The sequence below is a fragment of the Amblyomma maculatum genome, unplaced genomic scaffold (genome assembly GCF_055883805.1).
Source record: "Amblyomma maculatum isolate TAMU_Amacu unplaced genomic scaffold, ASM5588380v1 scaffold_18, whole genome shotgun sequence".
NCBI classification, from domain to species: domain Eukaryota; kingdom Metazoa; phylum Arthropoda; class Arachnida; order Ixodida; family Ixodidae; genus Amblyomma; species Amblyomma maculatum.
In genome coordinates this window covers 9069447-9089135 of record NW_028146743.1, presented here as the reverse complement: position 1 = coordinate 9089135, position 19689 = coordinate 9069447, and the positions used below count along the sequence as shown (strand labels likewise).

Here is a 19689-nt window from a genome sequence, read left to right as displayed (position 1 = left end):
ACTAAACTTCACGAGCTCATATTCACTTGTAAAGACCACAGAAAGACAATTCTCAAACGACTGAACAGCACTAACAGATGGGATGGGAGAGAAGATGACAACAATTCTGCTTCTTTATCTCCCTTACTATCTTAGAGCACTGTTCACTCAATCGACTCATTATAACCAACCAGCCTGACTCCCTTTTTCAGCACAAGGATAGGCTGAGCAAAACAGCTCCTACAGCATTTTGAGTTTTGACTTGCACATCTACACCTATATACACCATTTTTAAGTTTCCTGAGACTATAGCAAAAATTTGCTGAACTGCACTACTCTGAATTGAAGCTTTCTGCTGCGTAATGACACTTGCAAATGTTGTCCGTCTCAATGTCAAATAAAAAGAAAAAAAAAAGAAAGGATTGAATCGGTGATCTTAGACTAATGAAGAGATACACAAATCCTAGTACTTTATGAGAGGCGATACCAACAGTATGTGTTGCATCTTGAAGCTATGCACACTATACACATATATGCTGAATCATCATATTGCAAGGAAATGTATTTTATTTGGCATATTTTTCAGTGTAACTGTAGGCTGCGTCACGCGAGAGGCATTGAGGAAAGCTGCACGTGCAACTCCACGAATATATGTTGTGCAGTTTCCAGCAGCAGTGCATAATCATTATGCTGCATGGAAAGAGCAGCTTGATTGCTTTAGCTTCTTTACTGTATGCTGTAGGCCACAGAGATAAGTTGAAATATTTGTATGGTCAGTTTCTTAATTGAAGTAAAGAGCGTGCAAACACCCCACACTGCCTTCACTTGAAGCTTGACCGGTAAGCTATTTTTGCATATCGCATATCTTTCCTGATTGAGAGTTCAGGCTTTCACCCCACTGTCCTTGCTTTTGCTATAAGCTACAGGCATTCAAAAATTTCGTCACCATTTAAGAGTTAAACATTGAAGTAGTGAGGCACATATCACACAAGAAATGATCGCTCTCAGGTGACCAGTTCGAGCTGACAGCCATAGATGTGGCGCCCATAAAGGAACAGCGGGCGAGCCGAATTGGGCTCGCCCACTGTTTTTTATGAGCGAGCACAATTAGTTCAGCATCTTCTGTTTCCAAACAAATCACTTGATCTGTAAAACGCCGTATAGTCTTTCAATATTAACAAACAAACAATTACCACTGTAACTGTTTATGAACAGGAGTTTTCGCAAGGAACTTGGCAATGAATTTGGGCCACAGCTCCGATTCGCCGAACCACAGACCGCGGTCAACCTAACGTCCATGACAAGCAAAGCACGCAGTTTGTCCAGCATCGCGAGAAAAGAAGCGAAACTCACGGTGGTCTTTCGCTAGCACTGCTAATTTTTGAACGTACAAACTACAGGCGCGTATACACGACAAACATGCAGTGTTAGCGCGTAGACGCCCGACATCGTGCTTGCCACTGTTCGGCGAGCAGCAAAGTCGTTAGGTCAGCGACTTCCGAAACCGAAACAAGTCGAAACCAGACGAGGCAGCCGAAGCGGATCGAAGTGCTAGCCGTAGCCATTATGAGTTGGTGGCGTCGCGCCTTTTTCTCTTGTGTGTTGTTGGGGGCCTTGCTGCTGGCGGCTCTTTATTTCGAGATATACGAGGCACAGAGCGCAACAAAATAGCTCGTGCGATGTGCAGAAGCGTGGTAAGGTTGCGTGCATACCTGAGAAAAAAGTGTGCTCGCGTGCCCGACAGGTAGTGCGTTTCCTTTGTGCGCTCTCACTGCAAACACTACGCTGACGACGGGACTATTAGAGGGCGGCCACCACTCGGCATACATTTGACATCTCGGAGGTAAGTTAATTTCCATCTTCCCTGTACATTCTCCTAAAAACATTGCGCAGAACTGATGATGCATGCCAACACAGCGCTAGTTCGTAAACATCAAGACGCGCATCTCATTATAACATACGGTAGTTTGCTTTTGACGAGGGAAGGGTGAATGCGTTTGCAGTGTCTAGGAAAAGAGACAGTTAGTGCCAGGGGCTGCACGCTCAGAGTAGAATATGCCGTACAAATCATCACTCGTAAGACCATTGCGGGGTGCACGATGCTGGCGCCTACTGCAATTCAGCCTTCGGCAAGAATTTAGAATGGGCCAGTTCCAAGTGCCTCGACCCGGGCCTTATGTTGCGCTGCAGTTGAAGATCCGGCGCTTGTGCAGTTGCAACTACACGGATTGAATAAGTGGTAAAACCTACCTGCGTTACAACAGGGCTAGTTCATTATTCTTATGTTCCATAAATATTGCGGATAGCGAGATATGGAGCCGGCGAACATGCGACGGCAGTGTGATTCAGCAGCAACCGTATACTTAAACTCCATTGTCGAGCCTTGGGTAGCAGAAGGGGAAAAAAAAAAGTTTTGAGCTATTTTGAATTTTTTCGCCTATATTGGGCTTGATATTTTCTTTTTCATACTTTGGTCGTGACTGAAGTAATCCCCAAAAACTACTAAGCGCATATAAATGACAGACACCAAACTCAGACCTTCAGTCCAGAAATGTCAGTAAGGTGTAAAGGTAATTATGCATTCAACAGTACCACTAATATTGATTTTCTTGTTTAATTATTTACAAATGAAGCGAAAAAAAATCTTAATGCGGAGATGCCCGATTTTCATCTTCTCTACTATGAAATGTGAATCAAAATGTGCAGTTTTTCCGTACTCAGTATACCACTGATTCATCACAGATGTGAGAATATGAAATTCATGCAAGTTTCAAAATGAAGAGTGCATGCAGAATTCCAAGCAAAGCAAGCCTTTGCTTAAAGTATCATTCAATTGTGGTGTTTTTGTTTAAATTTATGCATGTTTTGTAGAAGCAACGGTAGATGTTGATATGGAATTAGTGTTGTGTCTGGATCTAGATTATGAATGGCTACCACATTTATGAATTGCTTGGTTGCCACATGCACTTCCAGACATTGTTTGAACAGTCACATCACATTCTGCATTTGGCTTCTTTTTACTTTTTTGCATGGAACTGTTTCCACTTTAGAGTGTGTAGCCTTTCACAATTCATAATTGATCGGGTGAGCATGTTTTGGCATGATAAAAGGTTTGGAAGTTCGAGAGCATTGGCCCTTCATGATGCACAAGGGGCAGACTGCTTACTGCACTGGTACCACTATCTTCCTAGATTCCTAGATATCACTCATATTTCTATACAGAATACATGTTTTCAGAAATCCATATTTCTTGTCTGACTCTGCACATTCTTCAGTTGACATAATGGGAGCTACGGACGAACTTTTGCTTTTCTTGGTGCACTGCTCCTATTTCGTTTAAAGAGCCGCCACATTTTCTGTAACCCGATTTGGGGTGCAAACACTGCATGTTCATAGGGTGGTCAGGGAGCAAACTTGGTGGCCCTGTGAAGGCCATGAACAATATGCTGATGATAGGCTGCCTTTAGACTGACTGGCTTGCATTTCTCGGTGTGTTTTGTATGTGCGAGGGTTCCATAAGCTGCCACATATATTGCTTTGATTTGATGTTGAGGTGACTGGCATGATTAAAAAGTAAATGTGATGATCGAAGTCTTCAGAACATTCGGAACATGCTGGGATTGTACTCCTGGCTTAAGTTGCAGACATTGTTTGCTGGTTATACCTTTGAGAGGAAATCTAGTAGATAAAGCTATGGGCAGAGTGCTTGCTTGGTATTCCAACCTAACCACCCAAACGTCACTGTTTACTGGAAACAGATTGTTCAAGCTTCCAGCCTTCCACTTGTTTACTCGTACATTGCAGTGAAGTGCATTTACGCCTTGGCACATGGCAGGCTCAGGGGCTCGTTCATCGCCACTGTACTAGGTTAGACCTGCAGTTGACTCGAAATGCCTTTTGCCATTGCCATGAAATAGTGTTTAAAAGAAGGTTCGATGACAGAAATACTGTTTGCTCTCTTAGTAGGTAAAGAAGAGTTAGCATAACATTTCTTTCGAGTTACATTACCTGGCATCTCTAGATGCGCGTTGTGCCTGCTATGGGCACTGAATTCTTGGTGTGAGATCAGAGGTTCCTGCAGAATCGCAGACTTTTATAATGCAACTTAAATTATGAGCAGATCGAGGTGATAGATGACAAGACTTTACTAATGGTCAATTCCAATCACAGTGTTTAGTGACTTACAGAACATTATTTTCTGCTCTTTTTGGAGTAACTGTATTCCAAATGCAGATCCGGAACACAGGTCCCATCTTCCCAATGGAGATGGGGAGCGATTGCTGAGCCAAGATCGGTCCCTGGAGCAGTGGATTGCTCTTCCGAAATCAACAGAACCGGCTAGAAGTTTGCTTGGGTATTTGTTCAGCTGCACCTTCTATTTCCAGTAGCATGCTCTGCTGTGCTGACTGTGCCCTCTGTGCTCCATAATAGATGATTATTACTTGCCACTGCTATGAATGCAAATTGCTGTCATGAACTAGTGCTTACTCTTGAGGACAGCAAGTCTAAGAGTAGCAGTATTATGCAAAAATCTTTTTTAAAGACCTCAGCTCGGAGTGTGACTAGAAGATTTTGTGCGGAAATCATCTTTATGTGCTATTCATGATCTTAAAGCCATTCCTGAACTCTGAAACAGTGAAAATGGTGAACTGCGACTTCCTTTTATTTGAGAATAGTGCCAGAGAAATTTAACCCTGCTTGCCCGCACTCGGCTATACGAAAGAATGGCATAAACTGTTGATGTGAACGCCATCCCAAGAAGCAGCGGGAGAAATGCAGACCTATTACAGGTTTAAAAACAGCTGGCACGTGCAGACGAAGCACGGGCTAGCACACAGAATAACAGGCAATTCTTCTGTCAGTTCATGGGCACCACCTACTTGCGCTGGCATGAGTTCCAAACGCAATGGGGACACAATCTGTACTGGATGCAGGTGCTCTTTTGCGGAGCAGGCAGACCACTTCACTTCTGGAATTGTAATTCACTGTATGTGCAGAGGAAAAGCAGGTGAACGTGTCTCTGCTGGCATATGTCGCATTGCCTGCTGTCATCCTTTTTACTTTCAATATGCGCTAATGACAGGAATGCTCATAGCACAAGTAGAGTGAAGACACTGATCTGCGCCATTATGGAAATGCCGAGATGTTAGCGTGGGCAAACATCTCTTTGCATCACTGCGAAGCTTGCTAAGGCTCAGTTCAATGTACGAGCAAGCTAATACAATGCGGGCATATGTCAGAGAGCTCTTTAGCTATGGGCGTACGCAACTGCTGCCATAGCTTTAATGAGAACTCTTGACTAAAAAGGCAACATTTTACAAAGAGCAAAGTAAATGATAAGAATGACTTTTTTTTTTCATTTAACAAAGCTGGCGGTCACAGTGAAGAACTCATGCCACGATTGTTAATATGCCTCTACTGCCCCATTTGTAAAGCAAGCATATTGAAATTCTCGAATGAGCGTGGTTACAGTCGTGAGCAGCTCTGTTAGATGTATGTCCATAAGGGTGGCATACTGTTTCATTGTTCAAAAGAATTCTAAACAATAGGTGGTTTGGAACTTAAAGGAGAAAGAACAGAGAAGCTGGCTGTAGAGGCAGAAATACTGCAAATGGTGGGTGGTGGACAGGTGCCAAGCTGTCGGGATCTGCACTTTGCAAGGAGCCTCATGCTACTCATTAGCCGCAGCTTGGCCATACCCAGCTTATATAAGCTTGGCTTGTACAAAACATGCCTGCAAATGTAACCCTCTTCAAGGCTGCCTGCACCCTACTGTGGTGGTTTCAGTGTTTAGGGCATTTGACTAGTGAGCTGGGTGACGCGGGCTCGGTCTGAGCCGGGGTGGTTACATTTCGCTGGTAGCAAAACGCTAAGTCTCCATGTGCTGTACAGTGTCAGTGCACATTGAAGAAGTGCAGATAGTCAAAATTATCCAGAGCTACCTACTATTGCTGACCCTCATTGTCTAAGTTTCTTTGGCATGTTGAACCCTGTCATCAAATCAAGGTTGCCTACTGTTAGCGTTAGTAGATGACCTTCGTAATGCCACAAAGTCTGCCCCTCACCACTCTCCGAAATTTCGTTGTTTGCAACTCAACTCAGGTTACTTACAGGTTGATGACCCCTTTTTCTGAAACACTAGCAGTTGACGAACTCACTCCCATGCAGTGAACTCTGAGAAAAGTGCTAATTTGGTCATAGACATTTTTTTTTCATGAGAATTTTGTCAGTCATATGACCATTGGAAAGTCATCTGTTGATATGTTCATGTGACAAGCTAGGTAGCTTTATAGATGGCTTGGATATGATATTAGAAGTGCTGTGATGGTGAACTATGCTTAGTGTCTGCAATACCTTCATGATGAATGTGGTGAATGCAGATGACATTTTGCTCCACTTTTATTTCACCAGTGGGTGCCTGGTGAGTTGTCAGTGCAAACTATTGAGTTTCACTTTCTTCATGCAGTTTACAGAGCTGTGGAATCCTGATTATAGCAGAAGTATTATATTTATGGTTCACTAACTACTGTTTTTTTTTTTAATATAAAATAAGTAAATGCGCAGTCAGCAACCCTGGAGTGCAGCGTGCTATTCACCTGGACACCATAGATATTTTAATTATGCCATACCCCTTTGTTACTTTCAGTTTTCAGTTCTACAAGTCTTGATCACGGTAGCACATCACTATACTCGGGGATGACTGTGGCTATGCAGCTGAAGTTAGGCAGAAAGGAAGAGGCAACATACCTCTTTCCCCTTGCCATGTAGAGTGGGTTACTTCAGCCCTAGTGACCTTGCATTAACTCTCCAACTTCCTCCCTTCACTTCAGCCCAGTACACTCCTAGCCCAAATAGTGAGCAAACCACTCTTCACGGCAAGGGGACAGAAACTTTTCTCCTTTTCTTTCGTACCTAGACTCGGCTGCATAGCCCCAAAACATTATCTCCATGTACAGCAAGATTCAATGCCACAATTCTTCTCAGTGTCAGAGCACCCTCTGCTTGCTCTGTACCACCCTTGCAGCAGCCCAGTGTTTTGTTTACCACAGAAAATCATGTCTGTGCAAGCTGTGTTGGCATGGAGAGCTGCATATCTGAGCCAACTTTCATGCTTTATGATGAGGCTCTCATTGATTGGCTTTAAGTTCCATGAAACGTGGTCAGGTGTGTTGATTAGTGTCACATGAAGTAAAATTTTACTGACTAAAATACAATCATAAGGATGTAATTTGGGTGAGTTGGTAAGGTGTCATCTTGAAAGTAGCAGCACGAAAAAACGAGGACGTGAAAAGAAGCAAGCAGATGCTAACTCGCAACTAATGTTTATTGATGCAAATAAGAAATATATAATGCCAAGCAACGCTGCAAACCGCTCAATCACCAATAAGCAGACAGCAAAACATGAATCACTAAAACTTCCGAATGGTTCCATTTGAGTAGATATAGGTAGAGGTCAACTTGGCTGTGCATTGTAAGAATGCACTGGTTGCTTTCAGTTTCTTTCTGCTGTGCACATTCTGGCTGTCATCCATTGCAAATCAGCTGAGAAATCATTGAAGCTAGACATATTTTACAACTAGGTAATGAATGTGTTAGTGAGCCATCCATCATGTTACCATGCAGTGAGTTGGGTTATCTAGATAGGGAACTGTTCTTAAATTTTAGTGATTCATGTCTTGCTTTTTGCTTATCAGTGATTGAGTGGTTTGCGTTGTTGCTCGTCTTCTTTATATATTTCATGTGTGCTTCAATAAACATTAGTTGTAAGCTAGTGCCCGTATTGTCTCCTTTCATACCCTTGTTTTTTCTTGCTGCTTCTTTCAATATAAAATACAATCTTCGCTACTTCGGTCATAAAATGAATTTTAATGAAGTTCCACATCTCTTAGAAAAGTAGTATTGTAGTTGCAGGCATGCATTAGGCCCTGCAGTACCAATTAAGATGCTCGCTCGATGTAAAGCATAAAGAAAGGGAGGGCTTGTCTGATCTCGAACCTAGTGGGAACTGGTGGATTATGGATAGGCTGTTAAAATGCACTTGCAGTTAAAGTCAAGTAAATGCTTTTTTATTTGTAGCTAGGGGCACTGTGATGCCTGACGTGCTCTTTTGCCAGGCTGACGACGAGATGGAGTGAAAGGAGTTATTTTATTTCACTGTTGGTATGTCTCGGGTGATGTCAACATTGTTTCTTCTCTGGCATTGTAGGCAATCGCCCTTCAAGTAATTGAATCCCAAAGTGAAATTTTGAATTAAAAAAATAATATTTTAAGATTATTTAGCAGGCAGAGGCAAATTTCATGCAGTGACCTGCACCAGCATGTCGTGCATCATTTCAAGAAAAAAAAAACAGTATTGTGGTGTTCCTACACTGTGCCTTTATTTCTTGCTCACAAAGCCTCTGCATGTACGTGTTGCACCATATTACGTTTTCACTAATTTCTTGGGTCATGGTACTTTTTATTTTGCAGCAAGTTCCATGTGGCTTCGTAAGCAATGGCTCCTTCAAGCTCTATACCCTTTGCCGGAATTGTGCTGTGCTGTGGTGGGCAAGAAGCAGGACATTGATGTAAGTACTGAAGACATCTTTCAGTATGTGTAGTTTTTTATTTGCCTAACCCAATACTGCATTTGTGACCCCTCATGTTTATTTTGACATTTAGGTTTCTTCAGTGTTTTCTTTGCTTGCTGCCATTGCTTATTGGCTATGACATTTGGCTGTTGAGTTTGAGAATGCGGAGTGGAATGGTGCCTGTGGCCTGTTGATATAGGCAAAATGCAAATTTGCCTGCCCACATTTGGTGCCACTGCATAGCTTGAAGAACTTTTGTGGAAGAGGGCTCTGGAAATTAACCCAGAGCCCTCCTTCATGATGTCTCTCATAGCTCATGTTCAGCTTTAGAGTAATAAAAGGACATTGAGGACAAGCTGAAGCTGTCTTTTATTTTAAATTACTGCATTCTATCCACTAAAGTGCTACTTACTGAAAATTCGAGCTTACTTTAAGGTAGGAAAAGCCAGAAGTTTTGAAACAGATGTCATTACCAGCTGATTTCATAAGTTCTACATAATGCATCCATACTTTATTGGGCACAGGCCCCAGAGGCTGGGCTGGTAAGCCATTCCCTTCAATATGATGATCATGGAGTGTGGTCTACACAGGCCTTTGATATCATTGAGTACCCTTGGTTTTCAGGAACTATTTCAAGGAGCTTTGGAACTCCTGAAATTATTTGCTGCTTAAAATTCTCAAAAAAATTGCATGGTTTTTCTCTGAAAGCAAGCCTACATGAAAACTAAAAGTGCACTTCAGAGGGAACAATCGAATAGAGCATGAGCCTATATAATATAAACCCAAAGTGACAGCCTGGCATGCGTCCAGACCATGGTTACAGGTGGCTCTCTTTTTCGCAGTTGTCACCTCTATTGTCCCTATTTAATTTTTCTTTTTTTCAGCATGTTTGTCTTTGTTTTCCTAAATTTCACACATTTATGCAAAACTACTGTGAATAAATTTTTCTCAAATTGGAACTCCTTGAAGACCTTTCTGGAGGGTTATTTTTCTGGTCTTCCTGTCTTCAACTAGACCCGTTGATGGCTGCTTTCTTATAAATCAGCTCTGACAAATTTCCTCTCTAAAAGGCCCCCCTGCACTTTTTTGGTAGCTAAACTGAGTGCCAATATAATTTGTATGTAAAGTGAAAAGAGAAAACAGGGGAGTGTTATTGATAATACTATGCCATATGTAATCATAGACCATGAATGAAGTATGGGGTTTTTCTGGCAGAATATTTCTGCAATGCTTCTCTGCTCAGCACAAACCCCTTCACTGTGGCGGCCAAACCTGTTTTGGGGGCAGAAATAGGTGGCTGCCAGGAGACATTTCTTGTGACAATGACCACATCCATTACCTGCTCCACTCAGAAACAAAATTCATAACCCCCCCCCCCCCCCACTTCCGCCCTTCTGGTTTTCAATAGTGAAGGCATGCTTCTCGTCAGATTCGTGCATAACATGAGGTTTGATACAGAAATATTCAGCATTGCACCCAACTTCTGCCCCAAAGGGAATTGGGAGGATATTTTTGCATGTCTTCAGTGCACAATCATGTGATACATCAGTGACATAGCCTATGTGTTACGTACACATATCTTGTGGAGTTTGTATTCTTTTTTTCCTTGAGAGAGAAGCGCTGCTCAGTCAAAAAGCATGATGCAAGGGAATTTAGAGTGAGCGCCGATTCTGTGCATTTGCTATCTTATGCTTAGCTTTCATTCTTTTTCTTCCGGTGGTTTAGTGGCGTTGGTGGTATTCGAGCAATGCAAGGACACGGAGTCAAGAGTCTGCTTCTTCACAATGCGCTGCAGGGATTGTGCATTTGTTTTCCTCATTGTAATGAAAACATGCAAGGCTAGTGCATGAGTTACTTGCACACACGCACGCCACACACATGCTGTTTTGCAGTGGCAGAAAAGAAATAACTGTCAAGACTGAGAGCATCTTCTAAGGGCACATAAACGTTGGTGTTTGAAGTTAAGTTGTAAATTCATAAAAGATGTGGCTTAGCTTATGAACCAACAATTTTCCGGCACTATCGTTTCACACAACGGGTTTAACTTAAGGTACAAGGGTGGCCGATCGAGCCCTGTGCTCTAACGTGCTGCGCACAGAAGCAATCAAAGCTTGAGCGCTCCCTATACTGCTGCTCAGGTCAAAGCAACCCAAACCTCATTGAAACAAAAGTGACGTGGCTATGTCACTCCTGCATGTCCTGCATGAGCTTTTTTTTTCATTCTACTGGGAGAGAGTGAGAAAAGGGTTGCCTGGTCTGTGCGGGAAGGACGCAAGGGTGCTGGGATGTTGGCCGTCCTTTAAAATGAGTGGCGGGTGGGAAGGGGGAGTGGAGGTAATGGGAGGGGAGTCTAGCTGTCCTGCGAGCTAAACGCACAGCAGTATGCATGCTTTCCTTTTTTTATTTAGCAGTGCGGAAAAAATGAATGAATCGAGGGGGGGGGGGGGCAGGCTGGCCAACGCAGGCAGCACGGTTTCAAGTGAGTGATGGCTTGGAGCTGCCTCGGCAAAGCACAGAGCAGTGTGCATGCTTGCTTTTTTTTGTAGCACCGAAGGTTTGACTGCTTCTGTGTCCGCACATGGGCTGGTTTTGTACCTTGAGTTAAGCCCCCCATGTGATACAAGCCTGAGTCGCTTTGGGGCGTTAAACCCCATAAAGCAAACCTTATGTGAAACATCTTGTATAATTCCATTGCTTAATCCAAACGTCAAAGTTTACGTGCCCTTTAGAAGATGCTCTGTCTTGACAGAATTACTTTTTTTTGCGCCACTACAAAACTGCATGTGTATGGGCACGTATGGGCATGCGTGTGTGCAAATAACTCTCACTCTGGAACTCAATATATATGCAGCCCCGCACACAGCAAGTACTCTTGCACATTTTTTTTAGACTGCAGAAAGCAAACGCACCATCCCGGTGACATGCTGCGAAAAAACAGACTCACGACTCCAGTATCCCACATCGCATTGCATACCAGCCGTTCCATCAAACTATCGGAAGAAACAGAACGAAAACAAAAAATTGCAAACGCACAGAATCGGTGCGCACTACACTCCCGCGCATCGCGTCTTTTGACTAAGCAGCATGCCTCTGTAAAAAAAAATCTAGGAGATATGTGTATGTGACATATAGGCTACATCACCCATGTATCACGTGACTGTGCACCCAAGATGTGCAAAAATATTCTCCCACAAGGATTCTGCTATATAATATAGGTGACGCATTGAGTTTTGCAAAGGGTCCAAGTAGGTCATTGTGCTCCTACTTTCTCCCTGGCCAGTTCAAGGGGTGAGAGGCACTTAAGAGCACAATTACCTACTATAATCTATATAATCTCGAATGGGCCAGGTGCAGCAGACTGCTTGTGAGATTGAGTATAGTGACAGGAAATCTTGACTTCATAAGAATACATTGACTTCAACTTCACGTAGCCCTGAATGCCTGCTTTTCATTTATTGGCAGTTGTGTGACCTTGAGGGCTCATAGACTGGCACTCAACTTGTAAACACTTGACATCTTATCATTTGTTCTCTCTGTGGGCTTTGTTCTGCGGGTTTACAAGCTTTTTACTAAAGTGGATACAGTGAGTATGCACAGATCTGTTCTCTGAAGCATTGGCTGAGTGACAGCCCAGGTCAAACCTGGTTAACTTAGAACTTCTAGCACATTATTTTTTCTGGGTATGGCTTTGGTATTCCTCCTGACATCCCAGCTTCTGACACCAAGTAGGCATAATCATGGTCTATCACTAACTCCAGTGCTGTAGTTGATCATCACATACTTCTGTGGTGCTGCACATTTTAAGTTGTCGCTGTATATGAGCAGTGTTTCAGAACCTACTTAGTGCAGAGCTACGGTACAAATTTGAAGACTAATAGTAAGTTTGCTCTGCTTGGTGGCTTCCACAGACAAGGACACACTTGTGGGGAAGGCATGTTGCGTACATACCTGCAGCCAACCCTTCCGACTTTTTAGAAGACTTCAGATGTTGACCAAACTTTCTGATTGCACGATCACTGCCCTAAATGTCCCGATAAGGGGCTTCTGCCTGCAAAGAATGGCTTTTGCGGAACCAGCACCGAGGAATCAGCAGCCGCATTATAATTTCGAGCATCTCCATCAGAGGCCACACTAGCACCATCGGCATCATTGGCTAAGCAGGAAATCAATCAAAACAGACTTTAGCCGAGCAAGAGTTGGTGTCGCTGGCTGCGAAAACAGTTGGTGTACTGCGCTTCTTGTAGGCAGTGATGCACAGCTAATGCAGCCACACTAGATATAGATGCTGTGCTGGCTTTGCTTTCGATCTCGGCTAAGGGCAGCCACTCAGTGTACTTGAGGTTAAAGGCTTTGCCCAAATGTCATGTTATCTGATCCTTCTTATTGAGCTCAGCCGCATGCCTTATGTTACTAAGCTGCTCTATGCTCAGCAATGGCGTGATTGCTCTTTTTTCGGAAACAACGCAGCCAACGACGGTCGCGGATGAAATTACGTGTAAATGGGCTAGTTATGGTTTTGCATTAAAAAATTTAAACAGCGCTCCGATGGTACTGAGAGAAAACTGGTGGTGGGCATGCAGATCAGTTTTGCGTTGGCTATAGAGACGTAGTGAGAACATTTGGTGGCGGCCTGCAGATATCTCGACAGACGCACACCTTTAGACATGCATTGCATGCTTGCTGCTGCATGTTTTTATGCTTAGAATGTTTAGATTAGGACGCATCAGACACCGCCTGAAAGTAGCAGCCGCCTCCCCCTTTTGTACACAAATGCTGCCTCCCCCCCCCCATTTTTGCAGTCTTCCCATTTTTGGTCTTAGCAAGTGCGTGTTGAAAATCAGTATGCAGAAGACTAAGGTAATGTTCAACAGCCTCGGGAAGGAACAGCAGTTTACATTAGGTAGCGAAATACTGGAAGTAGTAGGCGAATATGTCTACTTAGGACAGGTAGTAACCGCAGATCCGGACCACAAAAAGGAAATAACAAGAATACGATTGGGATGGAGCGCATTTGGCAAGCACTCGCAGATTATGACTAGCAGCTTACCGGTATCGCTATAGAGGAAAGTATACAACAGTTGCATCTTGCCTGTACTCACCTATGGGGCTGAAACGTGGAGGCTAACCAAGAGAGTTCTACTTAAGTTGAGGACAACCCAGAGGGCTATGGAACGAAAAATGGTACGGGTAACATTAAGAGATAGAAAGCGTGCAGAGTGGGTCAGAGAAATAACTCAAGTTACCGACATTCTAGTAGAAATTAAGAAGAAGAAATGGACATGGGCAGGACATGTAGTGCGAAGAGAGGATAACTGATGGTCGCTGAGGGTAACAAACTGGATTCCAAGGGAAGGAAAGCGTAGCAGGGGGCGGCAGAAAGTTAGGTGGGCGGATGAGATTAAGAAGTTCGCAGGGGTCGAGTGGATGCAGCTAGCACAGAACCGGGTTAAGTGGAGAAATATGGGAGAGGCTTTTGCCCTGCAGTGGATATAATCAGGCTGATGATGATGATGATGAAGAAGTACGTGTAAAGGAAGCTGGGGCCACTAGTAGCGCGATTGAGCCTTGTGAACAATGTCGACATCTGTGCTACAGGCATCAATGGCTTGCTTGTCACATCAGGGTACTATGTACTCTATGGACACACGGTGCTGTCAAAGCGGTTGGTTCACTTGTTCTGTGGAGAGATATTCACGGTAGGCAGAAGGCATGGCTTTTCAAGTGCAGGGACCATTGTGGCTCCAAGCTTTGTTTCGAAACTGAAATCAGCGAGTTGAATTTGTTGGTTTGGGCGTATATGTAGCGAAGAAGCACGCATATTTTCTTCCCTCTCCCCTGAGCCCTGCAAGCTTAAAGATCAAGTGTAGCAACAACTTCAAATCAAATCTTAATAAACAAATTTGGTCACTAAATTTCACAGCATTTCTCAATGCATATGTCATGTTCTACATGAACAATATCACAGCAGCAGCGACATTTTGCCTAACATTAAGTGTTTTCAGCTGTTTTTCACAGCTGCCTTTTCATGCAGCCTGGGAAACGTTCTGTTAGCCTGTGAATATCGAGTTTGCTTCTGAATGTTCAGAGGACTTGACATTAGGACATGAGTGTTTTGCGTGTGGAATAGTTAATTCAAATTTTACCCTTGTGGTCGAATTCAAAAACATGTCTCCACTCGATGCTACCTCAGCTCCATAAAGTGCAGAAAACAGTCTTTTCTCTACTTAAGGTTCTGTTCAGATTCTTGAATGCTTTTCAGCATTTCTTCCGACTTACCCTTCAGAAATATTTCTCCACTCCAGACAGCACAAGTGGCATACGGGGCAAGACTAATGGCGAATTCGAGCGGGAGAGCAGGCGCCCTCGAGAGCACTTCGAAAGTGCTCTCAGACAAGTGGGTGCCCTCCAGTGGTAGAGCAGGAGTAGAATCACTGGCTTCCAATGGTAGAGGAGGAGGTATTTTCCTTTGCTGAGAGCACCTGAATGCACTCCCGGCTGCTCCCTCATCTAAAGAGAGTGTAGAGGAAGTCACATGACATAAAGCGGTGTATCCGCACCATCTTTTTTCTTTTCTCAAGTCGGTGACGCTCTAAATGGTGGCTGCAAAGCATTGCTCAGGTTTGAGAGTCACTGCTGGCATCGAAAGGGCCAAAGGAGGCAGATCGCCGCGCTGTGAGAACAAAGGCATGCAAAGCAGTTCTACATGGAGTGTTTGCTTCTCCTCGGGTTGCAACTGCTGCTACTGCGGGTAGGCGGAGAATGCTGGGGAGGGAAGTGCGGTCACAATGGTCGTGGCGTACTGCTCTCGACACGCAGAGAGCGTTCCCGTGGGAGCAAAATTACACCCTCGCTCGGCGTGCTCCTGTACTTCTCTGTACTGCTCGGCACCTCTGCTCTCGTCCCCCCAACCGAATGGGCCATAAGGCCAAAATTTGGCCCGGAAAGTGCATGCCACTACGTGTAACATGCTCATTTTCTAATGCCAAGTCCTTGTGAACAGCATCCACAAGCTGCCTCAAGAGTCACAGGCTAGTAGGCTGTGGCGGCCGCTTTTCGATGGAGACTAAAAGCAAGGCGCCCATGTGCGGTGCGACATCAGTGCACGTTAAAGAACTCCAGGTGGTTGAAATTTCTGCAGTCCTCCACTACAGAATTTCTCATAGCCTGAGTCGCTTTTGGACGTTAAAAAAAAAGTCACAGCCTAGTAAAATATGTTTTGCAGACTGCATGAACAAGGCAGCTGTGAAAAATGGCTGAAAACAATTCACATCTACCAACATACACTGCCAATGACATATGGCTGATGTAGAACAGGATTTAGGCATTGAGAACTGCTCGAACTGCTGTGAACTCTAGTGACCTAGTTGCATATTTGCCCTCTGAGTGCTCAGCGGCGAGCGTTGAGCACATGTGAGGTTCAAAGAAGCATGTTATAGCGCATGCACCCAAGCCAACAAATTTGTCTTTCCAGAAGCAAATGCCGCTTCTGTTTCCAAGCAAGCTAGGAGCTTTAATTTTAAGCGCACTTGAAAAGCCATGTCTTCCACCAACTGCAAATATCGCTCCACAGCTAAAAGACAGAATTGACCCCCCCCCCCCCCCTTCAGCACTGCATCTAGACATACAAGTATATTTGAGGCAATCAGAAAGCCATTGATGTGTGCAGCACAGGTGTTCCATGGCACAACTGCACCTCCGGTACCTCGCTGTCTTCCTATTTACAATATGACATTCCCCACGATTGCACCACTGTCCACAGTGGTTCACAGAAACCACTGCACATGTTTAATTTGCTGTTAGCCATCAAATGCTTTCTGCAACTTGGCACTCGGCGTGCTCTGAAATGTTGCTAAGGTATCTGGTGATGACTTGAAATGTGTTTACACCACAGTAGCATAATGCGATGATCAACTACAGCATTGAAATCTGCAACTGACGATAGTTATCCATGCTCAACGTCAGCCGCAGAAACTTAGGAGGGTTTTCTTGGTCGTACTTGAAACGATGTTTCAGTATTTTCGCGTCCGATTGAGGTTCTCGAAGCCAATGCTTCAGAGAGTGTTTCTGTGAATCCTTATTGTATCCACTTTCATGAAAGGCTTGGTATGCAGTAGAACGAAGTCTGCACAGTGTGTGAAAGCTGCGATGCCCCATGTTTTCAAGTGGAAGTCTAGGTGTCCCCGTAGTAGTGTCAGTGCCACTTATAGATGCTCTGTTTTCTCATGCACTCGAGGAGCAACTCAAGTGGAGCTTCATTTCAAAAAAAAAAAAAAGGGCCTCGAGGACCGCTTGGAGTAAAGGTGTTAGTCAAGGCATGTTTGTGAATATCAGTTAACCTGATCCCTATGCACTGTTTCCACTGCCTCGGGTGGTTAGGGTACTTCTCGACCTTATTGGAAGGAAGGCTGAGGGGCCGTCATGAATCCTAACCAAGCTTTTAGTAAACTTGGGGAGAGTTGTGCCACTTCTACCTGGCATTCTCGATCACCATTGAAAGATTCCATCATCTCACTAAGCTCTTGTACCCCGCTATTGCCATTGATAATGCCATTGATAATTCGCTGCTGGGCTCAAGTAATACTCGTGCACTTTTGAAGATGTGTTATCAACTGTTTTTGTACAAGTTGCAGTGATGATATACTTTCCATACTGTTCTGTGTGCAATTTTGTTTTTCTTCTATGACCATATATGTAGAATTGCATAATCTTTCATTTCAGGTTTGGTTTTATTCCTAGCTCTGTGTGCTAAGCCATATCCTAGAATGCACACTTCTATTTCTCAAAGTCCATTTAAATCTCCAGTTCTGGACTGCTCTGTTCACTCTAGTTATTGTAGCTTTCCATGAAGCAGTGCTCAGATGTCTTTGATTGATAGGATATGGTTCAAAGACCCTTGAAATATCTGTTCGACTAAGGTATTAGATTTTGTGATGGACTGATGCTGAACGCCTGTATTCTTGTGTCAGTTCGTCATATTTCTGTAGTTCAGAATCGAAACTTTTTGAATTGTTATCAATTAAAAATACAGCACCTAATTACCCCTTTCTCAGAATGTTTTGTAAAGACAGCTGAGTTTTCGGATTTTGGAATATAGTCCTGCTTTTTTTTTGCATTTTGCAGATGTCGCACAGCGAAAACCTGTATCCAAGCTCGAATCCAACAGGCCAAGAGCAGCTGAAGAAGGAAACCTGCATCCAAGCTCGAACCTGGTGGACCGAAAGCAGATGTTTTGTGACCACAGTGTATCAGCCAATAAAGCCAATCCAGGTGACCACATGTATCTTTTGGAAGCTTGCATTCTTTGCACTTGAGACTCATCTCATGGAGAGCATCATTTCTGCAAAACATTTTGTGTCATAACTGTAGCAGAAACTGATTGAGGCCTTGCACAAGGCCTGAAGCTGGCATATTAGTATTATGCACAACACAAACATGAGGTGTGATGTAGGAGCCTTGCAACCATGCAGAGTATCACCATAGCATGGTAGCATTCCCATGCTGAATGTCTCATCATCTGAGATCAGACTAATGTCTTGTACCTTCAGAGTGCACTCATTCCTTGCACTAAAGGCCCCAGTATAGTCCGACGTTTTCGACGCGACTGGCTAAGTCTACGACGTTAGCCACGGCGCGTCGGCTACGACGGGCGCGTCAAAAAACTGTCGCTTCTACAGTCTGGCGCGGCTGGCGTGCCCGATGCCGCGGCGCGCATGCGCACAAGACGCCCTCGAGGGCTGGTACGTTTTCGGGGTTCATTTTCGAGCAGACGACAGGGCACCTACAGGGACCTGGCTGCAGCCTATCAAGGCACTAATTACTGTTGTGATCAAGGCAATGACGCGATGTGTTTACTGCGAATGTTCAAATGGCACAAGGCATTTACAGCCAGCCGTGGAGACGTCCAGCCCAGCAACGGCCTGAACCCGCGCCGCCGACGGCTACAGACGGAACGATGATTGTATACGTGTGTGTTTTACTGAAAACTAATCAAAATTTAAGTATATGTACGATTACAGAGGAGTTAGAGATTACACAGTAATGAGGATCACTTTCTCGGCTGGCCGCAGTTCCTGTAGAATTCCATAAATTTCGCGAATTCCCTGGTTGTTGAACCACTGACGTTCCGTGAGGCCAAATCGAGTACGGCCTTCGATTCCGGCGTGTACCGGTCACAACTCTATGCGAAGCCGCTTCCGCAGTTTTTGGTATTCTTCCTATGAATGTACTGCAGATAAGTGAAACAACACCATCGTTACACCACCTAGAGCAATGCATTAAAACGACCATGGCACACGCACCGCAGCGAAGAACTCACAGCTGTGCCTAGCCGCACTACTGACAGTTTGCATCGCAGGCATTTTTCTTTCCTCTGAACGTCTCTGTATAGTCAATCCGCTTGGTATCATAGATGCAGGGCCGCCCTCGAATTCCTTCTAGCACCTTTTCCGCAACGGTGTCTGAAATGCGCACGTGGTTATAGCACGGTCTCTGTCTACATGCAAGCCGCCATCTTCACTGCGCGTGAGGAATGCTGGAATGTGTGGCCGACGCGGCTGACGCGGTCGGCGAGAAATAGGCGAGATTCTATTTGCGCGTCGGCGACGTTGGGCCGCGTCGGCTCGCACTCGCTACGTCCATCACGCCGTGCCGTTGGACTATAGACGTCGGTTTTTCGCCGACGTAACGTCGCGGAGGCCGACGTGCGCGCGCGCGTGTTACGTCGGACTATATTGGGGCAGAGCCAGTCAGCAGAGCCCTCATTGGTAGTCTATCTTCACAGATTCAAGAGCGGACCTACAAGCCTTAAAAGCCGCCCTTCGCCGTGGAGCCGATGAGCAACTCGTTACGTAAATACGACAAATTCATCACTGTGCAATTATTGGAGGACATGAAATCATCTACCTATGGCTTCCAGGACTCAGCGGCATAGCTGGCAATCTCCAGGCGGACGAGGTCGCACGAACAGTCCACCAAGACTGCGATTGGGTGTTGATTCCCTTTTCCAGGGCAGAGGCAGCGGGCAGGCTTCGGGCACTTGCACGGGAATACACCCTCTCCTTGTAGAATTCTGGCCAGTTTGCGAACTGCCGCTTAAAATCCCTGGACCCTGAACTGAAGCTCTGACTTAAACCTGGCCTAT

General features: G+C 44.6%; 1 protein-coding gene across 1 annotated transcript; it reads left to right on the top strand.

The window, feature by feature from the left end:
• The first annotated feature begins 1782 nt into the window (after window positions 1–1782).
• LOC146171850 (uncharacterized) lies at window positions 1783–17909 on the top strand. The gene is made up of 3 exons (XM_084586309.1): window positions 1783–1822; window positions 8449–8546; window positions 17670–17909. The coding sequence occupies exons 2-3, from the start codon at window positions 8457–8459 to the stop codon at window positions 17907–17909; spliced, it is 330 nt and encodes a 109-aa protein (XP_084442435.1). The 5' UTR covers window positions 1783–1822; window positions 8449–8456.
• The last annotated feature ends 1780 nt before the right edge of the window (window positions 17910–19689 follow it).